Source organism: Nyctereutes procyonoides, unplaced genomic scaffold (genome assembly GCF_905146905.1).
Source record: "Nyctereutes procyonoides isolate TBG_1078 unplaced genomic scaffold, NYPRO_anot_genome, whole genome shotgun sequence".
NCBI classification, from domain to species: domain Eukaryota; kingdom Metazoa; phylum Chordata; class Mammalia; order Carnivora; family Canidae; genus Nyctereutes; species Nyctereutes procyonoides.
Genome location: NW_026575049.1, coordinates 27,698,536 through 27,721,986, shown reverse-complemented (window position 1 = coordinate 27,721,986; position 23,451 = coordinate 27,698,536). Strand labels below are relative to the sequence as shown.

Genomic DNA, 23,451 nt, shown 5'->3' with positions numbered 1-23,451 from the left:
ACATTCACCCTTTTAAAGCATTTATATAAATGTGTATATATAAAATACACCATTTAAAAATGGTATATTGTGTAATTTGTTTTGATTTGGAACACTTAACATGTCTGCATAGAGATGGCTTTGTTCTTCTCTGCCGTGTACACAATATGGATATACCACCCTTTTTGTGATGAACGTGAGGGTGTTCAGTTTCCACTACTATAAATAGTCAATGATATCCTTGTATGTGTCACACATAGGTCTATCTTGACATCACCAAATGTAGAATTGTTGGTTGAAGGATTTTTGCTTTTAAGGTTTTTTTTTTGTTTTTGAGAGAGCGAGCGAGCGCGCACACACATAAGCCCAAGGGAGGAGACAGGCAGGGGCAGAGGGAAAGAGAGAATCCCAGCAGGCTCTATGCCCATCGTAGAGCCAATGCAGGACTCAGTCTCACAACCCTGAGATGATGACCTAAAGCCAAAATCAGGAGTCAGATGCTTAGCTGACTGAGCCACCCAGGTGCCTTACTTTTTAAGTTTTTTAAAATCAGCTTTATAGAGTCAAAACTTAATTACAGGGCAGTCCGGGTGGCTCAGCAGTTTAGTGCTGCCTTCAGCCCAGGGTGTGATCCTGGAGAACTGGGATCGAGTCCCATGTCAGGCTCCCTGCATGGAGCCTGCTTCTCTCTCTGCCTGTGTCTATGCCTCTCTCTCTCTCTCTCTCTGTGTGTGTCTCTCATGAATAAATAAAATCTAAAAAATAAAGCAAACTTGATTACAGTGAAATACCGGTTTTAAATGTACTGTTGATGAGACTTAACAAATATGTACACCACTATAGTCAACATACAGAACATAATCACTTTGGATTTTAATAAATAGTAGTATCTTGTTAACGGTTGTATCAAATTACACAGCTAACAGAAGCATTTGAGAATTTTTCTCTGCTGTGGATGTAATTGGTCTAATTTTTGTCTGTTGGGAAAGAAATGGTAATCTCATTTCAATTTGCATTTCCCTCCTAACAGTAAGATATCAGGCATTTTCCCTGTTATTTGACCAACCTTGGTTTTCTTTGAAGTGATCCTTTGTCCATTTTTCTATTGGATTATCTTTTTTTTTTTTTAATTTTTTTTTTTTTTATTTTTTTATGATAGTCACAGAGAGAGACAGAGAGGCAGAGACACAGGCAGAGGGAGAAGCAGGCTCCATGCACCGGGAGCCCGATGTGGAACTCGATCCCGGGTCTCCAGGATCGCGCCCTGGGCCAAAGGCAGGCGCCAAACCGCTGCGCCACCCAGGGATCCCCTCTATTGGATTATCTTAATGAATTTTGAGAATTTGTTCTATATCCTGGTTACTCTTCTGTTATAAATTTGGAAACCTTTTCTTGTGTTCTTAGAGGAAAGTGGTAATTTGGAGTTGAAGAGCATTCCTGGGTCATCTAAGACCTATATTCTAGGTTTCTAAACCTGGTGTACGGGATGCCTGGGTGGCTCAGTGGTTGAGCGATTGACTTCGACTCAGGGCGATTGACTTCGGCTCAGATCCCGGGTCTGGGAATTGAGTCCCACATTGGGCTCCCTTCAAGGAACTTTCTTCTCCCTCTGCCTGTATTATATCTCTCTCTCTCTTTGTGTGTCTCTCATGAACAAATAAATAGAATCTTTAAAAATAAATACATAATAAATAAATAAACCTGGTGTACACCAGAATCGACCCAAGAGCTCTTTTTTTTTTAAGATTTTATTTATGTATTCTTGAGAGACACAGAGAGGCAGAGACACAGAGGGAGAAGCAGGCTCCCCAGGGGGAGCCTGATGCGGGACTCGATCCCAGGACCCCAGGATCATGCCCTGAGCTGAAGGCAGATGTTCAACCACTGAGCCACCCAGGTACCCCTACCCAAGAGCTTTTATTTTATTTTTTTTTAAAGGTAATTTTTTTTATTTATTTATGATAGTCACAGAGAGAGAGAGAGAGGCAGAGACATAGGCAGAGGGAGAAGCAGGCTCCATGCACCGGGAGCCCGACGTGGGATTTGATCCCGGGTCTCCAGGATCGCGCCCTGGGCCAAAGGCAGGCGCCAAACCGCTGCGCCACCCAGGGATCCCCCAAGAGCTTTTAAAAACTGGTTGAGGGCAGCCCAGATGACTCAGCGGTTTAGTGCCATCTTCAGCCCAGGGCGGGATCCTGGAGACCTGGGATCGAGTTCCACGTCGGGCTCCCTGCATGGAGTCTGCTGCTCCCTCTGCCTGTGTCTTTGCCTCTCTCTGTGTGTCTCTCATGAATAAATAAATAAAATCTTTATAACTAACTAACTAACACTGATTGAGTGGGTAGGTCTCTGTGCTCTGTGTGACTGATGGAGAACCACTGCCTTAAAAAATGCATGTGATGTGGGCCCGAGATGTACCTTCCACTTGACGAAGCTCTGTGGTTGGTACAGCGGTAACTCAGACTGCGTTCCTGTCCCCAGTGAATGGATGGTCAACTCCAGTAGGCAAGACATGCACATACAGACCTACCCTGTCTCTACCTTGTCATTATTCGTAATCCTGACTCAGGCACAGCCCAGCCATGTAGAGGAAGATCAGGGGTTTTTTGTTCATTTTTAAAATATTTTACTTATCCATGAGAGACACACAGAGAGAGAGAGAGAGAGAGAGAGAGAGGCAGAGAAACAGGTAGAGGGAGAAGCAGGCTCCATGCAGAGAGCCCAATGTGGGACTCGATCCTGGGACTGCGAGGTCACACCCAGAGCTGAAGGCAGACACTCAACCTGCTGAGCCACCCAGGCGTCCTGAGGAAGATGAATTATAAGCCACTCCATTCTGACAGCCAGGCTAACTGCATTATGAAGCTTAGAGACATTACATGGCTCCAGGCTGTGTTGGACCTCCAATTTTTTAAGATTTTATTGATTCATGAGAGACACAGAGAGAGAGGCAGAGGAAGAAGCAGGCTCCCTGTGGGGAGCCCAGTGCGGGACTCCATCCCAGGACCCTGGGATCATGACCTCAGCCAAAGGCAGATGCTCAACCACTGAGCCACCCAGGTGCCCTTGACCCCAAATTGAGTATGTTTTTCACAGACTACCTTTCATCTTAGAGATTTTTACTTAGCTGTGGAGAAATGACAGAATTCAGTATTGAATAAAATTAAGTTTTTTTTAAAGATTTTATTTATTTGAGAGAGAGAGATTAAGATACTATAAAGTGGGGAGGAGAGGGAGAAGCAGGCTCCCCTTAGGAGGGAGCCCGATGTGGGCTCAATCCCAGGACCCCCCACTCCCCACCCCACCCCCCGCCCCCGATCATGACCTGAGCCGAAGGCAGACACCTAACCCACTGAGCCACTCAGGCTTCCCACAAATTGAGTTTAATCAGAGATACTTTGCAGAAACAAGTAGTGTACAGACCAGTTTAGCATGAGATGCAGTGCGCATGCCGCCCAGCGCCACCCCACACTTCCTGTTGTGTACCACTGCTGCCTCTCTCCCTTCTTCCTCAACAGTTTCAGTCATTCAGCCAGTACCGCTGTAAGACTGCCAAGAAGTCAGAGGAAGAGATTGACTTCCTTCGCTCCAATCCCAAAATCTGGAATGTTCACAGTGTCCTCAATGTCCTCCACTCCCTGGTCGACAAATCCAACATTAACCGGCAATTGGAGGTGTACACAAGTGGTGGTAAGCGCTGCTTGCTATCTGTCCAGTGGAAGAGAGGCCGCATGCAGCCCAGGGGAGTCGCCATGGCTTAGGCTGTGGGCTGCTTCTCTTTGGTGTTGGGTGTGAACAGTAGCCAAGTGCTGATGTTGAGGAATGTTGGGCTTGGCATTCTGTGGGTTGACAGACCAGCACTCAGGTGGTCTGATTTGCCGATGCTTCTACTGTGTCTCCAGGAGCTTTATGTAGCCAAGCACTTCTCACGCTTTTTGGTGTCAGAACTGCTGTACAGTCTTTAAAGAGTGAGAATCACAGCATTTATCTATCTATATTTATATATCTATATATATATTCATTTTCCCTGTGAGAAGAGTGCCATTTTTGGAAATCTCTTTAGTGCCTGGCTCTGTAAAGAAGCTGGATTCTCAGTGTACTTCCATATTCAGCAATTACTGTATTCAGCAATTACAGTATGTGGTACAATATATGAGGGATATCTGGCCTCACTCAGACCTGGAGTTGGGAAAGCGAGGAGTATCTTAACAGCTTTTTCAGGTGGTTCTGATGTTCTTTGTTACCACATCCAAACTTGATATTGGGAGTTTTGTATTTGTGAATTGCGATGAGGAATCTGGAACCTTAGCAACAAACTTTTACTTTGTTATGTTAAGGTGTATTGGTCTATCCTGCAGCTTGAAAGGATCTTTTTATGCTGCACAATTTTGTAAAATACTGGTTTATTGAGTTATAAAGATTTTCTGAATGCCTTTTTTTTTTTAAGATTTTATTTATTTATTCATGAGAGACACAGAAAGTGAGGCAGAAACCTAGGCAGAGGGAGAAGCAGGCTCCCCGCAGGGAGCTCGATGCAGAACTCAATCCCAGCACCCTGGGATCACAACCTGAGCCAAAGGCAGACGCTCAACCACTGAGCCACCCACGTGCCCTGGCTGACATATTTTATTATACAACCTAAAAAAAAAAAAAATACTTTGGTCATCAGATAAATCTGTATTTGGAAGCTATTGGACTCAGGGTAGCAGATAAACGTTTTTAAAACTATGATTTTTGACTAAGCAGGGTCGGTCCTGGTTAGTACTTGGATGGGAAACTGTGATTTTTGCTTAAAAGCTCACATTTTCATTGGCAGTGGCACTGTCAGTTCTCACTGAAATGTAACAGGCTCACCTCATTCATTTATGAGAAAATGTCTGCCAGATACTCTAAGTAACCATAATTTGTCAGTCGTTCTTTTAAGTAAAAATGGTTTTCGTGGAAAAAAAGTGGCTGGTTCTTTTACTGCGTGAGGGAAAGAATACAGTAATTGCTAATGCAGTTTGGTACCACTGCCTGGTTTATGCTAAGTTGTGAGTCATTTGTACCCACTGTTGTTTTTGCACCATCAGTGCAAATCTCACTCTAGTGAGAAAGACAAATAGGATCTTAGTGTTATTAGGAAAATAGCTTTGACCCCATGAACTTATTGAAAGTAGTTGCCTTGATGAGTAACTGCTCCTGATAAAAGGGGGCCATCAATATTCTCAGGTGTCTTGGGACCAAGAAAATAACCAAAAACCACAACAGCCACTCCCCTCACGCAACTCCTGTTGGTAAATTTAAGATTAGTATAAGGCCAGGGACACCTGGCCAGTCAGTCAATAGAGCATGTGTGATTTTTTTTTTTTTAGATTTTATTTATTTATTCATAGAAATGCAGAGAAAGAGAGAGGTAGAGACACAGGCAGAGGGAGAAGCAGGCTCCATGCAGAGAGCCTGACATGGGACTCCATCCAGGGTCTCCAGGATCACGCCCTGGGCTGCAGGTGGCGCTAAACCGCTGCGCCACCGGGGCTGCCCGAGAGCATGTAATCTTGATCTTGGGGTCATGAGTTCGAGCCCCACATTAGGTATAGAGATTACTTTAAAAAGATTAGTTTAAGGTCAGGCATGTTGCTTCTGGGTATTCCTTTGAAGGCAGTTATTCCCTGTTGCAGGAAGCTTTAGAGGCCAGTAGTAGGTGAAGAGTTGATTAATATTCAAGGCTCAGGCTTCCCTTCCTTCACCTGCCCCTGCTGAAATGTTCACCATGTCTGTTTCTCTCAGGTGACCCCGAGAGTGTGGCTGGCGAGTATGGACGGCACTCCCTTTACAAGATGCTTGGGTATTTCAGCCTGGTGGGGCTTCTGCGTCTGCACTCCCTTTTAGGGGATTACTACCAGGCCATCAAGGTGCTGGAGAATATTGAACTAAATAAGAAGGTGATTACTTGTTTCCCCCTGCCCTGCTACCCAGAGCCAGAGACTCTGCTTTGAGAGAATCTATAAGGACAAATTTCAGGGAGCAAAAAGAAGATTCTTCCCCAGGCCATTTGAAAATTGAGACTTGCATGTGGACAAGGTGCTTTCTCTTTGTTGCTTAGTAATACTTGAAATGTTCAGCGGTCTTTCTATTTTCAAAACAATGATAACGCAGATTTTTATTACTCCGGTTTCACTATTTAAGGAATTTGTGAAAGACTTAGTTCTAGGATAGTATAATGATGATTAGCTGTGGTGGTTTTTTTCTTAGCCACAGAAAAACTGGTATTTTCTGGACACGTGTGTATGTATCATTCAGTCTTACTTGTTGATCTGTTTCTTTATTGGGTTTACCTGGAAAATCAAGGAGTAGAAAGCAAGGAAGAATACATAACTGAGATGTGGAGGGATATGGAGCTGAAAGAAATGTTAAGGTCACCTGATCCAGTCCCTTTTTATTATATCTAACAAGATGGAGTTCTCAGGTCATATGATTTAGTAAATGGTATAATCTGTATTCAGAGCCTCTAACTCCAGAGCCAGGGCTTCCCCTGGGTAGTTCAGGACTTCTACAGGGGGCTTCCACTTCAGCTGACACTGGACCCTGCCAACTTCCAGACTCCCTCTGGGATGTATTGATTTGGGGACTTATGGATGCTTCTGCCTCCTTCCACAGAGTATGTATTCTCGTGTGCCTGAGTGCCAGGTCACCACATACTACTATGTCGGTTTTGCATATTTGATGATGCGTCGCTACCAGGATGCCATCCGGGTATTTGCCAATATCCTCCTCTACATCCAAAGGACCAAGAGCATGTTTCAAAGGACTACATACAAGTATGAGATGGTAAGGAAGCCTTTGACCAGCTTGATGTCTTGGTACCTATGCCAACAGTTTTTGGTAAATGCTATCCAAAATTTTGCCTTTTATATGTCCTTTCAGTAGGATGATTTCTTAATGGCTGGTCTACTCTTAGTTTCTTTTGTTGTGCCTATTATTTCAGACCATGAACTCCTTGACGATAAGGACAGTATCTTTTGTTTTACTTTTGACCCCCAGCAGTGCTTACATTTATTCAGCAACAATTTGCTGAGTGTTCACTGGACTGTGGGTGTTTTAAAGTGAGTTAGTTGGGGTACAACCCTCAAGCAGTTTGCCATGGAGGAGGGAGGGTCCAAGACATGCATAGAATTGGAAGGTATCTAGGCAGAGCAAAGGTGCTGAAACTTGTAGTACAGTGTAGTACAGTGTAGTACAGTGCAGCACAATGAACTACTTTGTTGGAGGGCCGTATATTAGTCAAATTGGGGTTTTGGTTCTGGGTAACCTTCACTACCCAGCTGAAGTATTTAATCTTTATAGGCATTATGGTGCCATCAGAGTTTCTGGGTGACTTGGTCATAATGATGTGGGAGGATTGATGTCCCAGTGAAGTGTGGTGGGCCAGGGAGAGTGAGAAGAAGGCTCTACTAAAGAATCCAGGAGCCAGGGTAGCCTGGGTGGCTCAGTGGTTTAGCGCCATCTTCAGCCCAGGGCATGATCCTGGAGACCCGGGATTGAATCCCATGTGGGGCTCCCTGCAAGGAGCCTGCTTCTCCCTCTGCCTGTGTCTCTGCCTCTCTCTCTCTCTCTGTCTCATGAATAAATAAACAAAATCTTAAAAAAAAAAAAAAAAAAGAATCTAGGAGCCAGTTCCAGAGGCTCTGGAAGTGGGCCAGAAGTTCAGTAGATCTAGAGGGCAGATTAGGAGAGACTTCAGGAAGGTTAACTGACTGAGGCAAACCAGGGAGAAATCAGAGGTCTGAGCATAGTGTACTTGGGAGGGTGGTGGAGCCACGTTGGATGTGGGACCTCTGAAAGTCTATCTCATTTGACCCCGCACCAATTTCTCTTACACCCCCAGATTAACAAGCAAAATGAGCAGATGCACGCGCTGCTGGCCATCGCCCTCACCATGTACCCCATGCGAATCGATGAGAGCATTCACCTGCAGCTGCGGGAGAAATATGGGGATAAGATGCTACGCATGCAGAAGGGTGACCCACAGGTCTATGAGGAACTTTTCAGCTACTCGTGCCCTAAATTCCTGTCACCTGTGGTGCCCAACTATGATAATGTGCACCCCAACTACCACAAGGAGCCCTTCCTGCAGCAGCTGAAGGTGTTTTCTGATGAAGTGCAGCAGCAGGCCCAGCTCTCCACCATCCGTAGCTTCCTCAAGCTGTACACTACCATGCCTGTGGCCAAGCTGGCCGGCTTCCTGGACCTCACAGAGCAGGAGTTCAGGATCCAGCTCCTTGTCTTCAAGCATAAGATGAAGAACCTGGTGTGGACCAGTGGCATCTCTGCCCTTGATGGTGAATTTCAGTCGGCATCCGAAGTTGACTTCTACATTGATAAGGTATGGCTGCCCCCTGGCCTCAGCCTCTGGGGCCCTCTGTCTATCCATTCAGTAGGCAGTGTTTACCAGGTGCCTGGTATTCTGAGCATTTGGGACTTAGCAGTGAACAAAATCAACAAAGATTTCTGCCCTCGCACCCATTTTCTAATGTTAAAAAACAGGCATTATCGTGAAGCAGACCATGTGGCAGGTATCAATGCAAAATGAACAAACCTTTTTAAAAATTTTTAAAGAAAAAAGTTTCATTTGGGCACAAGTTAAGATGGCTGCTTGGAAATACACAGTCTTCACAAAGAAGAGAGTGCTCCAGGGAAGGAACAGTTGGGCAAGAGTATATACGTTTTTGTTTTTGTTTTTGTTTTACATAAAGAGTTATAAGTCGTGATGAAACACTTTCCAGAAAGGCTGTAAGACTGGAGTCTAATGGGAATCAGCAAGGTTTTTTTTCTTTATGTTTGGAATGCTGCTTTTTGTTTTTGTTTTTGTTTTTTAATGAAGCAGCTGTACAGTGTGTACTTGGGACAGGAACAGAACCCATGCTTTGAGGTTTTGCCAAGTCATTTTGACCCTGGGTAAATGTTTTACCAGGAGCAGGGCCCACAGCAAAAGTTGAAAATTTCCTTTATTTTCTCATAGGTAGAAATTGCCAAGTGCTATGCATTTAAGGGTAATGGTGCTAGAAGGTAGAGGTTGCATTATTACATAAGGTGCTCCAGGTAGCCTTTGTCCAGGAAGTGAAATTGTAGCTAAGACTTGAAGGAGGTGAAGAAATTAGCCAAACAAGTATCTGGGGGAGCAGCATTCCAAGGAGAGGGAGCGGTAAAGGCAAAGGCCCTGGGGCAGGAGTGAATCCAGTATTTTTGAGGGACAGCTTCAGTGTGGCTGCAGTGGCCTATGAGAGGGTATTGTGGCAGAAGAGAAGATTGGAGAAGAAAGAGGGAGAGGATGGTACAGTTTTTTGGAAGTAACTCAGCAAGTCGGAGTTATTCTCCTGACTCGTCCTCACCCTAGATTAGTTAGCACCTAGATTAGTGGTGCCTGGTTTTGAACTTGGTGTAATGGACTGACATAGCATGTGCTCTTTCTTTGTGTCTGGCTTCTTTTGCTCAGTGTTACATTTGAGAGCATCGCCATGTACAACAGTCCATCGGTGCTCACTGCTGCAGTAGTTGGCTGCGATTTTCCCTTTTTTAAAAAAAAAAAATTTTTTTTAAATTTTTATTTATTTATGATAGTCACAGAGAGAGAGAGAGAGGGAGGCAGAGACACAGGCAGAGGGAGAAGCAGGCTCCATGCACCGGGAGCCCGATGTGGGATTCGATCCCGGGTCTCCAGGATCGCGCCCTGGGCCAAAGGCAGGCGCCAAACTGCTATGCCACCCAGGGATCCCCGATTTTCCCATTTTAATGCTGATGGACATTTGAGTGGTGTAGGTTATTACAAAAAAGTACATGTGGTTTTAGAGACTGGCTGTCAGTGGTCCACTTAAGGGTTTTTTTGTGTGTGTGATAATTTTATAGATGCTTATGAATGCAGAAGTTATTTCTTCCTCTGCCTGTGTCTCTGCCTCTCTCTGTGTCTCTCATGAATAAATAAATAAATAAAATCTTTAAAAGAAAAAAAATCAAATCTGTCCCTTGTAGTATCACATCAACTTTTTTTTTATTTTTAAGATTTTATTTATTTATTCATGAGAGACACAGGCAGAGGGAGAAGCAGGCTCCACGCAAGGAGCCCAATGTGGGACTCGAACCCAGGAATCCAGGATCACACCCTGACCCAAAGGCAGGCGCTCAGCCACTGAGCCACCCAGGTGTCCCTCCCCCCCCACATCAACTATCTATCTATCTATCTATCTATCTATTTATTTATTTATTTTTATTTATGATAGTCACAGAGAGAGAGAGAGAGAGGCAGAGACATAGGCAGAGGGAGAAGCAGGCTCCATGCACCGGGGGCCCGACGTGGGATTCGATCCCGGGTCTCCAGGATCGCGCGCTGGGCCAAAGGCAGATGCCAAATCGCTGCGCCACCCAGGGATCCCTCACATCAACTATTTAAAGTCCTTTTCGAATTTATTCTTGGTGCCTGACATATATTCTTTGGCAGTATCGGCAACCTGTTCCATCCTCCTATCATCACTTTGTGACCCAGCTGGACTAGCCCCAATTATCTAGATGGTCTTTTTTTTTTTTTTTTTTTTTTTTTTTTACTCATGAGAGACACACAGAGAGAGAGAGAGAGAGAGAGGCAAAGACACAGGCAGAGGGAGAAGCAGGCTCCATGCAGGGAGCCCGATGTGGGACTTGATCCGGGGACTCCAAAATCACACCTTTAGCCGAAGGCAGATACTCAACCGCTGAACCACCAAGGTGTCCCATAGATTGTCTTTTTTTTTTTTTTTTAAGATTTCATTTATTTATTTATTTTTAAAGATTTTTATTTATTTATTCATGAGAGGGAGGGAGGGAAGGAGGGAGGCAGGCAGGCAGAGGGAGAATCTGGCTCCATGCATGGAGCTTGATGCAGAACTGGATTCTGGGACTCCAGGATCACAGCCCGGGCCTAAGGGAGGCGCTAAACTGCTGAGCCACTCAGGGATCCCCAATTTTATTTATTTTTGAGAGTGACCACGAGCAGAGCTGGAACAGAGGGAGAGGGAGAAGTGGACTCACTACCAAGTCCAGGACCCTCGGGATCATGACCTGAGCCAAAGGGAGATGCCTAACTGACTCAGGTGCTCCTGGATGGGCTTTACTAAAATACTTCTCCTGGGATGCCTGGCTGGTGCCGTTGGTAGAACATGTGATTCTTGATCTTAGGGTCGTGAATTCAAGCTTCGTGTTGGGTGTAAAGTTTACTTCTAAATAAATAAAACACTTCTCCTAAGAATTACTAACTTGGGGGATCCCTGGATGGTTCAGTGGTTTTAGTGCCTGCCTTTGGCCCAGGGCATGATCCTGGAGACCCGGGATCGAGTCCCATGTCGGGCTCCCTGCATGGAGCCTGCTTTTCCCTCTGCCTGTGTCTCTGCCTCTCTCTGTGTGTGTGTCTCTCATGAATAAATAAATACAATCTTTAAAAATAAATAAATAAATATTTTTTTAAGTATGTTCTGCACCCCCCCCCCCCGCATCCCTCCCCAGTTGAACTCGGAACCCCGAGAACGAGACTATGTCACACGCTCTGTTGACTGAGCCAGTCAGGCATCCCTGCTTTCAGTCTTTTGGCTTTTCTTTTTTTATCCTTGACATGAAAAAAATACCATCAAATAGATTCAGAAAGTTCTTGGGTCTTAACTTAGATTACATAGGAATTTACAAGTAAAATGGTATTCAACCACATTTGGGCTAAAAACAAAATTTAGAATCTGGACTCACAACCTTACACTCATAAAATATTGTATGAGATTAAAATGCTGTCTTGAAGAATGTGTTTATTGCTGAAAGCTTCCTGTTCATTAAAAAAGACTTGCAAATAAAAATAAATGAATTAACAAAATTAAAATCAACCATCTAGAAAGAGCTGCTATCAACTGGTAATGCTCTTCCATTGAGTTTTTTTCCTGTTTGCTTTTGTAAACCACTGTAGGGGTTTATCTAGCACTTAGCAGCATGGTTACTTGAAAGTCCTTTAAGTGGCTGTACCTCACTGCTCCTCTCTGACTCTGCTTTTCCCACAGGACATGATCCACATTGCAGACACCAAGGTCGCCAGGCGCTATGGGGATTTCTTCATCCGGCAGATTCACAAATTTGAGGAGGTGAGCAGTCACAGTGTTTGTGGGCTGGAGGCAGAGGTTAGGAACTAGGTGGGGAGTTTTGAAATTTTTTATTTTTCATTTCTAGAAGGCCCCAAGTTGGCCCTTTAAAGTTTCTGAGACTGGCTGGCTGCTTGGGGTTTGGGGAATGGGGTTGGGCCTGTTGTAGCAGTTGCTGTGTCAGCCTTCTCTAGAGCATCTCTTTCCAAGATCTCTCTCTGCGGGTGGCCAGTTCTCCCCTCCCTCCTTGGTATTTCCTAATATGGGTGGATTCACTGCCTGCTCTTACCCATCCTCCCCATTTGGCAGTTACTCTCTGACTTGAGACAGGTCTGGCCAGTTCCTGAAGGCAGAGGACAGGAAGCTGTGTTTTGACAGACTTGGTGCATTTCACTTCTTGCCCTAGGAGAGGTCTTGTGGGTCAGGCCAGACACTACAAGGATGCAGGGTGTGCGCGTGCTAGTCTCTTTGTGGCCATAGCTGGAGCCACTTTGTCCTGGTGTCCTGAGTTCTCCAGCAGAGGTCACTACTATGCTCCTCTGGTCCATGCCATGAGGCGCTTCCTGCAGGATGATGCAGTCCTGGCAAGTTTAGCCACTCTGAGCCCTATGTCTATAAAATGGCCAGAGCAATATAGGGTGTGTGTGTGTGTGTGTGTGTGTGTGTGTGTGTGTGTGTGGCGTGTGAAGGGCAGGTAGGAGAACAGTCTGCATGAATTGTGCAGGGCCATAGGAGTATCAGGAGTGGAGCACCTAATTGGGGCTTTATGCACACAAAGTGGACACCCATACCTGTATCAGACACCCCTCCCTGACTTCAGGGGGTCAGCCCAGGGGTCTGTCCTGGTTGGTGATCATGCACACTAGAGGGAAAGGGTTGGTGAAATAACTGTATCTAACTTTGCTTTTCTCTTTCTTTTAGCTCAATCGAACTCTGAAGAAGATGGGACAGAGACCCTGAGGACATTCACACTCTTTGTTAGGAACTCATTTTAAGGTCTTTGTAGGTGGGGCCTCTTTTTGTCTCCATGAAGCCTTTGCCTAGATCAGCCATCAGCAATTCAGCTGAGTTGAAGTTTATTTGGATTAAGGACTGAAGTATTTTAAATAAGTCTCAGTAAAAGATCTTCTTTGGAGCCAGATTTGTCATCTCATCATTGTTGGGGGGAATCTGGTTGAGGGTGACAATATGTGATTTCCTCTAACACTTTTCTCCTGATCATCAGTTGTTGGTATTTCGATTGAATTTGCATTTTGGGGATCCCTGGGTGGCGCAGCGGTTTGGCGCCTGCCTTTGGCCCAGGGCGCGATCCTGGAGACCCGGGATCAAATCCCACGTCGGGCTCCCGGTGCATGGAGCCTGCTTCTCCCTCTGCCTGTGTCTCTGCCTCTCTCTCTCTCTCTCTGTGTGACTATCATAAATAAATTTAAAAAAAATTAAAAAAAAATGAATTTGCAGTTTGCAGGACATTCTCACCTTCAGTATCTTATTTGCACCTCACAAGAAACCCGTGGGCAGTAAGTGACCTACCATGATTTGCATGCATGTTAACAGAAGTGCTGAGTCTTGGGCAAAAGCTTGGACCACCTCCTGGTGCCATGAACTTGCCATGAACTGTGCTAAGAGGAAGCCGGGTACGCTGCTGACCCCTCACAGCGCAGGAGTGGCAGTAGAATCCCCACTTCACAGATGAGGAAGTGCACTCAGGTTGTAAAGTGACTTGCTCGATGTCCTGTAGTTCTCAAAAAGCCAAGACTTGGCTCCCAACGACCACTTTTTTCTACTGTCTTCTGCCTATGTCTTTAATACTTCACGCTGGAAACTGACTTATGGTACGTGCAGCCTCTCCCACCCTCAGTGAGTTTGATACAGCTGCTTCTCAGCACCTTCATGGCCAGTCACAACTGAGTTGTGTCTGTTTTTCTCACTCCTGCCATTCCTTCCTAAATGCATAGTGGGGCTCTGCCATCTTGGGGACTTCCCTGGGAAGAGCCACTTCAAAACCTAGCAGCCTACGCTATTTACTGTCAGAACCAATTTCTAATCTAACAAAGCACAGACAACACAGATGTATGATTGTTGAAAACTTCACTGAAGCTGATTGCCTCAGGCATCTCACTGGACCTATTCATTAATGGTCAAATGTTCTTGTTACTACAGAAATTTTGTATTAGGAGTAAGTCCTCAGGGAGGTCTCATTAAGTTTATGCATGGTCTCATTTATTCTGGAGCCAGGTAGACTTGGTATCCTGATTTTATTGATGAGGAAATTGAGGCTTGGGGTAATCACATCGTTTGTCCAAGATCAAGGTAGTAGGTAGTGAAAACCTCCTTTTGCTTTAGAAAGTCCTACCCTAAGACTGGCAGGAAGAGACGAAGTGGCAATAAGCCCATAAAAATCTGTGTGGTCTATAAGCCTTAAAGTGAAGGTGTGTTTTCTGGAACTTTGCAGGACATGGCTGGTGAGGCTGCTTGGTGTGTCCTTGTGACAGGGTTGCTAGGAATTCTTGAGCTAGACTTTGGCTCACCTGATGTATGATTGCTTCTGTTTGAGTTTTTGGATTATGAGTGAGCTTAAGAATGTGGAAAGAGGGCAGCCCAGGTGGCTCAGCAATTTAGTGCGGCCTTCAGCCCAAGGCCTGATCCTGGAGACCCGGGATCGAGTCCCACGTTGGGCTCACTGCATGGAACCTGCTTCTCCCTCTGCCTGTGTCTCTGCCTCTCTCTCTCCCTCCCTCCCTCCCTCCCTCCCTCCCTCCCTCCCTCCCTCCCTCCCTCCCTGTGTCTCTCATGAATAAATAAATAAATAATCTAAAAAAAAATGTGGAAAGAGCCACTGACACCTGTATTAGAGTCTGAATCGTGTCACTGATACCACCATGTGGCCCCTCTGAGCTGGTAGCCTTGTCTGAAAATGAAGGTCCCTCCTCAGGATGTGAGGTGGGGTGGATGTGGAAGTGCCATGTTACCCACTGATGCACAGTATCCTTGGGAGGTCTTAATGCCTGCTCCCCAGCAGAGCTGGGCCTGCTACAGGCGCTATCATGCTATCATGGGGACTTCAATGGGAGGCATTTCCTGGAGCTGGGCTGAATGGCTTTCTCTTTAATCTGGGTGGTAGCCCTGGACCTACCACCCCAAGGTGGCACCAGTGCAGCTCTCAGGGTAGAAGGCCCGCCTTGCAAGTCAAGGGTAGGAGTTAGCATTTTTAATAGGATAGTTAGGAAAGACCACACTGATAGGTGTCATTTGGGCAGAGACCTGAAGGGGGCAAGGGGGCAGACGTTGAGCTACCCGGGAGAAGTGTTCCAGGAAGAGGAAATTGCAGGTGCACAGGTCATGAGGCCAGAGCATGTTTTGTGTGTTGAGAGAATGTAGGGAAATGGCCAGTGGGAGCCGAGTGAGCTAGGGTGCGAGAGAGGGAGAGGCCAGATGTGGAGTGAAACTCCCAGTCATCTATAGGCTGCAAGTTCTGTGACTAAGTCTGAGTGAGATAGGTTTTCACCTGGCAGGTTACAGAACTTGGCCAAGAGCTAGAGTGGAGTCAGGATTTGAACCCAGGTCAGCCCAGTTTTACAGTCTGCTGCCTCTGAGATAACCATCCTGCAGTTTTGCTTCACTCCCCAAAGGGAAAGAAACAAAAGCAGTCTCCATTAATATGTAATAAGTCCGAACATTCACAGAGCTTTTGGTAGCTTTCTCAACACTTATTCATCTGTTACCTTGCTGGATCCTGACAAGTGGCAGAGTCAGGATCCTGCCACGCATTTTGATTGCCAGACCAGTGCCAACGAGACCTTACCCATGTGGCACCTGTCTGTGGTTCCCTGGCCTCCTAAAGAACGGCTTATCCAGCACCATCTCTTCTGCTGTTCTCCCCGTGAGTCCTCAAGTTCGGCTAGGATGGCTCAGGAATTCAGACCCACCTGAGCAGCCACCTGGAGTTAGCTTGTTGGAATTCAGCTCCAGAGTCTCATAGCTCATGACAGTTTCTTGTCTCCATCATTAAAACTATGCCAGGTCAAGGTGTGTTGTGTCTGACACAGCCTCTCAGCACTCTTCTTACTGTGCCAGGAGACAGGCCATTTCAGCTCAAGGTCACACAGACCCAGTGTGTGAGCGCCTGGCTTGGGGCCACTTCCCAGCAGCTCAGTCCAGGCCCAGCAGCAGCGCCGGGCAGCCAGCAGCCCTCAGGAGGGGGCAGGCACAGCTGAACTCTGCCTGGTACCGCTAGAGGAATGCAGGGCATTCAGCAGCTGCAGCCAACTTGCAGGGGTTTTATCCCTGCTTGCCCAGAATGGAAGCGACAGGGTTATAATCCTCCCATACATACAGGCAGTGCAAGTTTTGTTAGGGAATGGGGAGCATGGGGTGGTACCAGTTACCAAAGTGCTGCACTGACGAGACAAAGCGGCACAGCCAAGTGTGTGGGCTTGGGCTCAGTCAGATCTGGGTTTGAGTCCCAACTCCATATATGAGCTGTAGAATCACAGCCAAATTATTTAGCTTCTCACCGTCTCACGCACCTGCCTCAGGACTGCTCTGTTGATGAAATTGTATGAAGTACTTAGCACCTGGCCATAGTTTGTTTAGGGAACGAAGGCCATTATTAGCTAGCCATGACCTTGGAAGTCAAAGTACTAGATGGCACTACACAGGCAGAAAGGTCCTGTGTAGATCAGCATGGCTAAGGCAGCCCCGGTGGCCTAGCGGTTTAGTGCCCACCTTTGGCCCAGGGCGTGATCCTGGAGATCCAGGATTGAGTCCCACATCAGGCTCCCTGCATGGAGCCTGTTTCTCCCTCTGCCTATGTCTCTGTCTCTCTCTCTCTCCTCTGCCTCTCATGAATAAATAAAGTCTTGTTTTTTTTTAAATAAAGTCTTAAAAAAAAAAGATCAGCATGCCTAGTTCAAGGAGGAACAGGGACTTCGAGCATTCAGATTCAGCCAGGTTCTCCACAACCTGTTCCTTGGTGCCCCAAAGGCAGGTCTGTGTGGAGACACTGAAGACCAGTTCATGGGAAGGCTAAGGCACTTGTCTGGAATAGCCTGGCCACAGAGGAGCTAGGTCTCTGCAGTGGAAGCAGTGGCATGGGGGCAAGTGGGATAATTCAAGAGAGGTTTGGGAAGGTCATAGAGTACAGGACTTGGTAGTAGGGGGAGGTGGAGGGGGACAGATGCTGAGTCCTCTGGCTTTTGCAGCTGGGGAGATAGTAGACTCTCAGATGGTAGGTGGAACAGGTTTGGGACAGGAGGCGTGTGCAGATGGGTAGAGAACTGGGTTTGGACATGAATTCAAGGGTCCTGTGGGGCACCCAGGTGGAGATGCCCAGGATGTAAGAATTTGGGCAGAGGCAATACACAACTGGGGCTGGAAGCTTGATCTTCAGACCCCGAGGCTGGAGCTGGTTCCTCGGTACATAGACCAGCCTCTGGTGGCCTTGGCTTCCTTTGCACGGTGTCTCTCTGGCTTTTTCATACACTGGGTCGGTTGCAAACCCAAGATGGGGCTTCTCCCCTGAGTCTGGCTTTTTTTTTTTTTTTTTTTTTTCTGAGTCTGGCTTTGACCTTGGGTGGCTACTCATCAGCTCCTCATCTGCAAAATGAGGTAGTGAGACCAGCTGTTCCAAGGGTGCAGCATCCTGGGTAACCTCCTAGGATTCACACGGGCCGGGAGTCCCATGAACACTAGAGGAAAGAGGTGGCACTTAGGAGCAGTGGCCTTTGCAATAAAGAGAATTAGCTGAAGGGTGCCTGGGTGGCTCAGGTCATTAACCCTGGGGGTCCTGGGATGTGGTCCCAATCAGGCATCCTGCTTAGCAAGGCCTCTGCCCCTCCCTCTGCTCGTGCTCCCTCTCCCCTCCCCTCTCAAATAAATAAATAAAATCTTTAAAAATTGAGCTGAATGAATGATGAGTGCCTGAGGGAGTGAAAGGATTGAATGAATATAAATGTATGAATAAGTGATAGAGTGTGCCTTAAATCTTTTCCAGAACGGACAGGCGTAAAATGAATAAATGATGAATGTCTGCACTATCCTGCAAGCTTCAGCCAGTGCAAGCGGTGGCTGTGACTGTGCCAGCTCCTACCAGTGGCCATTAGTCCCCACCCCCGGCCTGCCTTGCAGCCTGGAGATGGGTTGGACTGAGCCTTTGCTCCGGGTCAGGTGTGGGGGGTAGGGCATCAGGAAGAGGCTGCAGGGGAGGAGCACACTGAAGCTCCAAAGCCTGACCAGCAATTTCCTGATGTTTTCCGGGAGTGCAGAGGCTCTGGGAAGCTGCAAATCATCCTTGCTTCCTGTGGCTCCACATTCCTGTCAAGCTGGTAGCTAAAAATCCCAGCTTTCCTTATTTCTGGCCCCACCCTGTCCCAGCCGCTCATCAAGATCAAGGTACCTCCCTTCTGCCCTCACCCCCACTACCCTGTGTTCCCCTGAGGCCAGTGACTGCGATGGTGGGCTCCTCTTCTGGTTAGGAAGCGGCAGGGAGCCTGGGCCCCAGGCCTGACATGCCCTCTTGCAAGGGGGCACGTTTCTGGCACGATGTTGAACTTCTCTGAGCCTCAGCTTCCTCCTCAGACAAGTGGAGAGAGTAATTGCCCCCCCCCCCCCCCGCCCCGGGCCCTCTTAGCCTTACCATACAAAGCTGCAGCATGTGCTAGAGTGTTACATCCGTCTTCTGCTGTGTCACCTGGAGGTGAGGTATCCCCTCTCTAACCTCTGTTGTATTTAGAGGAAGAAGCAGCTCCCTCTCAGAGCTTCCACAGAAAAGTCTCACTTTCTGTTTCAGACAGGAAGAGCTGCCTTGCTCACAGTTCCGTGTAGATAGGTAAATGGGAAACAAGTAGTCCTTTTCTAGTGTCTGACAGCCTGGTCGGGTGGTCTGGCCTGTGGCTAACCTAAATCTCTTCAGCCTGATAGCCCCTTCCTTGTCGCTTTTTCCTCAGAGGAGAGGTGACCTCCCGGTGTCAGAAAGGCTCTGAAACCATTTTCCGCTCTGCCTGCTTTTCATCTGCAGAGCTGGCCAGGGAGTTTATATAAAGAGGTGTTGTTGGGAGGGCTCCAGCATTCCTGATCTCCACCATAACCCCTGGCCATCCCTGAGGAGTCAAAGCGCAAGCAGGGCGGGCTCTGCAGACTCGACTCTGAGGCCTTCCAGTCCCCCTCCTTCTCCTTCCTGTCCAATTTCTGCCCCGAGCCCCTCCTGTGGACATTTAGGGTCTTGAATACTGTATCAGCACCCAGGCATGGACGCTGCTAGAAGAATCCCAGTACCAGTCATGTGTATCACAGTTGGAAAGTCACAAGAGGGCAGCCCTGGTGGGGCAGTGGTTTAGCGCCACCTGCAGCCCGGGGTGTGATCCTGTAGACCTGGGATTGAGTCCCACATCGGGTTCCCTGCATGGGGCCTGCTTCTCCCTCTACCTGTGTCTCTGCCTCTCTCTCTCTCTCTCTCTCTCTCTCTCTCTCTCTATGTCTCTATGAATAAATAAATAAAATCTTAAAAAAAAAAAGATTTAGGATCCCTGGGTGGCGTAGCGGTTTAGCGCCTGCCTTTGGCCCAGGGCACGATCCTGGAGACCCGGGATTGAATCCCATGTCGGGCTCCCGGTGCCTGGAGCCTGCTTCTCCCTCTGCCTATGTCTCTGCCTCTCTTTCTCTCTCTGTGTGACTATCATAAAAAATAAAAAAAAAAAATTCCAGAGCAACTTATTAAAAAAAAAAAAAAAGAAAGAAAGAAAGAAAGTCACAAGAACACCAAGGCTGGAGGCTTCAGGGGCTCCCTGTCCAGGGCTGGCCTCCAGCTGATGCTCCAGGGAGGGTTCTTGGGCACCAAGCTCACAGGTAGATAAAAAGGAGTGAATTTGTAGTACAAACTAGGTGTGCAGTGGTGAACTGGACACATTGCCGGCTTCAATACACCAGTGACACCTTTGTGGTGAAAGTTCTTTGTGAAGTCAGAGCTAGACAGTATGGCTTCAACAGGCTTTAACCCCTCAAAACCTTATCAGTAACTGGGGGTCCCGTGATAGTCCCTAGCCCATAGAGTTGCTGTGAGGAGTCAAAGAGATAATGCCCTTTAACAACAACAACAACACACACACACACACACACACACACACACACGTTAAGGATTTCATAGTCCATTGAGGGGAGACGTGTATGCACAAATAAATGCCACACAATGTGAGCAACTGTTCAAATGCCACCTCCTCCATGCAGCCCTCAGGGATGCACCCTGAGTCCCCAGGCAGGAGATGAGAGGCTCCTTCTGAAAGCCCTGTTGTCCCTTTCCTCATTTCTCCATCGCATTACTTGTCTTTCTGTGAATGTTTATTATAATTGTTTACACACCTGTCTTCCACACTGGTCTGCCTCCAGGGGAGGCACGGGAAATTCCTTCCTGAAATCAGCAAGGGATATCCCCTCTAGGTTCCATCTAATTGTAGGGGTGGAATTCTATGAGAAGGCCTGGAGTTGTGGCTCCTGTCAGGGCCTATCATGGAAGGCTTCAGGGAGAAGGTGATGTCTGAGCTGGGCCTTGAAGCCTCTGCAGGATTTAGAACACCAGCCATAGGCGTTTCAGGGATGGCCGAAAGGGGTGCGGGGCAGGGTGGCAGCCTGTAGCAGAGAAAGGAAGGTCAGGGGTGGAGTTCAGTCCCCATTCTAAGTGTCTCAATCACCCTGAGCGAACTTCTCCCCTCCCTGGGCTCTAGCCTATCATGCCAGTATTATGAGGGGGCTTTGCTAGCTAAACCCTAATGGTCCTCACCAGCTTGGATATTTAGTGGCTTCTTTGACCTGCCTCTCCTCCTGAGACAGACCCAGATAGCAAAGTAGGAGTACTTCGGCACTCAGCACCCTCCAAATGACAGGCAGCGTGTGGTCTTCTCTGTTCTGGAGAGTTTAGTTTGAAGGTTGTTTGGTTTTAGGGTAAGAATACGAGCCCTCATGGCTAGTCCCAGATCGTTGTCCTGAATGTCTGTGCGTGGGGAGAGGCATAGACTTTGAAGAAAGGTTTGGGATAGCTGCCTATCCCCAGACATAGCTGGGATTCCAGGGGACCGAGCTCACCCTGGCAGGCCCGGGTCAAGGCTTGGGGCTCAGGATGCTGTCCTGGCATGCTCCGGGCATGCTTCTTGGCCCAGCATGCCTGAAGAGCAGCGAAGCAGCCGACACGTCTGCCACCCGAGCCTCCCACGTGCCTCCTTCTGCTCCCAGGCCCCAGCTCTGAGGTCCCACAATGCTTCCATTGTCCACAGCTCTGCCAGGCTCCCCCAGGGAGCAGCTCAGAGCCAAGGGTCTGGCCAGGGCCCTGATTTCTGGGGGCATAGCCTAGGCAGTCAGACCTACAGGGAACTTGGAGGATCATAGAATCTGGCGAAGTTTAGAAGAAGGAAATCTTGGAATGAGAACACCACGGGTGCTGAGGCTCCAGGCTCGGGGAGGGATGGCCCAGTTCCATGGCCACACTCCCTTGTCTTATTTTTTTTTTTTTTTTTTTTAAATTTTTTTTTTTTTTTTATTATTTATTTATGATAGTCATACAGAGAGAGAGAGAGAGGCAGAGACACAGGCAGAGGGAGAAGCAGGCTCCATGCACCGGGAGCCCGACATGGGATTCGATCCCGGGTCTCCAGGATCGCGCCCTGGGCCAAAGGCAGGCGCCAAACCGCTGCGCCACCCAGGGATCCCTCCCTTGTCTTATTTTAGTTTTTTTCGCTATAAAGTTATACTTGCTCCACCTGACCTACCCAGATTTCTCATCTTTCCAGTGATCTGCCCCCCTGTGGCCCTGTGGACAGATTTCGTCTTGCTCACTTGGGGCCGGTTTTGTTTTTAAATCGGAGCCCTGTTTTCTTTCTTTTATTTATTTATTATTATTTATTTATTATTATTTATTTATTTATGATAGTCACAGAGAGAGAGAGAGAGAGAGGCAGAGACACAGGCAGAGGGAGAAGCAGGCTCCATGCACCAGGAGCCCGACGTGGGATTCGATCCCGGGTCTCCAGGATCGCGCCCTGGGCCAAGGGCAGGCGCTAAACCGCTGCACCACCCAGGGATCCTGGAGCCCTGTTTTCTTTTCGTGGTGTGGACGACATTGCAAACAATGTTGTGTCGGCACAAGAAAGTTAAAGTGATTTTTTTTCCAAGTGATTGGTTGATACTGCGACCAGAACAAGAGTTGAAACATGAACTAGAGCAGCCCTGGTGGTTCAGTGGTTTAGCACCGCTTTCAGCCCAGGACCTGATCCTGGAGACCTAGGATCGAGTCCCATGTCAGGCTCCCTGCATGGAGCCTGCGTCTCCCTCTGCCCGTGTCTCTGTCTCTCTTTCTGTGTCTCTCATGAATAAATAAATAAAAATCTTAAAGAAAAATGGTCAGAAAGTAAAATGGTAGTTGCCAGGGGCTGGGAGCAGGGGGAGGGGAAAAATTTGGAGGGAGTGCCAGTGGGTACAGAGTTTAGGGAATGATGAAAATGTTCTTAATAGTGGTGATGGTTGCACAGCTCTGTGAATATGTTAAAAACCACTGAACTGTACACTTGAAAGGAGTGGATTTTATGGTATGTGAATTATATCTCAAAGCTGTTATTTTAAAAAGCTATACCTGCCGTTGTCATTAAATCAAACCATTACGACTTATAAAAAGGGAGTCTGCCATACGCCCAGTCTCACTCCCAGAGTTAACCACCCCCAGCATTTAGGCAGGTACCCTTTCTTCCACATGTTTAAAAATTCCATCTGTAGGGATGCCTGGGTGACTCAGCGGGTTAGCGCCTGCCTTTGGCCCAGGGCGTGATCCCGGGGTTCCGGGATCGAGTCCCGTGTTGGGCTCCCTGCATGAAGCCTGCTTCTCCCTCTGCCTGTGTCTGTGCCTCTCTCTCTTTCTCTGTCTTTCATGCATAAATAAATAAAATCTTTAAAAAAAAACTTCCGTCTGTATGTTCATGTAAATGTTGAGATACATAAATATATATGATGTTACATATCTATCATATATATATAAATTTTCTTCTGCAAAAATGGGATCCTTGGGATCCCTGGGTGGCTCAGCGGTTAAGTGTCTGCCTTCAGCCCAGGGCCTGATCCTGGAGACCCGGGATCGAGTCCCACGTCGGGCTCCCTGCATGGAGCCTGCTTCTCCCTCTGCCTGTGTCTCTGCCTCTCTCTCTCTCTGTCTCTCATGAATAAATAAATAAAATATATTTTTTAAAAAATGGGATCCTTTTATACCTATTATTCTGCAGCTTGCTTTTTTCACTTTTGAGGATGTGTTTCCATGATATTCTTTTTAACAGTTGTGTGGTTTTCTGTCGTGTAGCTGTCCTGAAAGGTAATTACC

At 47.3% G+C, this 23,451-nt stretch overlaps 1 protein-coding gene across 2 annotated transcripts in view; it reads left to right on the top strand.

The window, feature by feature from the left end:
- The window catches only part of EIF3L (eukaryotic translation initiation factor 3 subunit L), a 28,871-nt gene extending 15,632 nt beyond the window's left edge, over window positions 1–13,239 (top strand). For both annotated transcript variants that reach the window (XM_055328562.1, XM_055328563.1), the window contains 6 exons: window positions 3,498–3,669; window positions 5,749–5,903; window positions 6,619–6,789; window positions 7,847–8,344; window positions 12,027–12,107; window positions 13,026–13,239. In XM_055328562.1, the coding sequence (XP_055184537.1) occupies window positions 3,498–3,669; window positions 5,749–5,903; window positions 6,619–6,789; window positions 7,847–8,344; window positions 12,027–12,107; window positions 13,026–13,064 (1,116 nt within the window). In that variant the 3' untranslated portion in view covers window positions 13,065–13,239. The remainder of the gene's footprint in view (window positions 1–3,497; window positions 3,670–5,748; window positions 5,904–6,618; window positions 6,790–7,846; window positions 8,345–12,026; window positions 12,108–13,025) is intronic.
- Window positions 13,240–23,451: the final 10,212 nt, after the last annotated feature.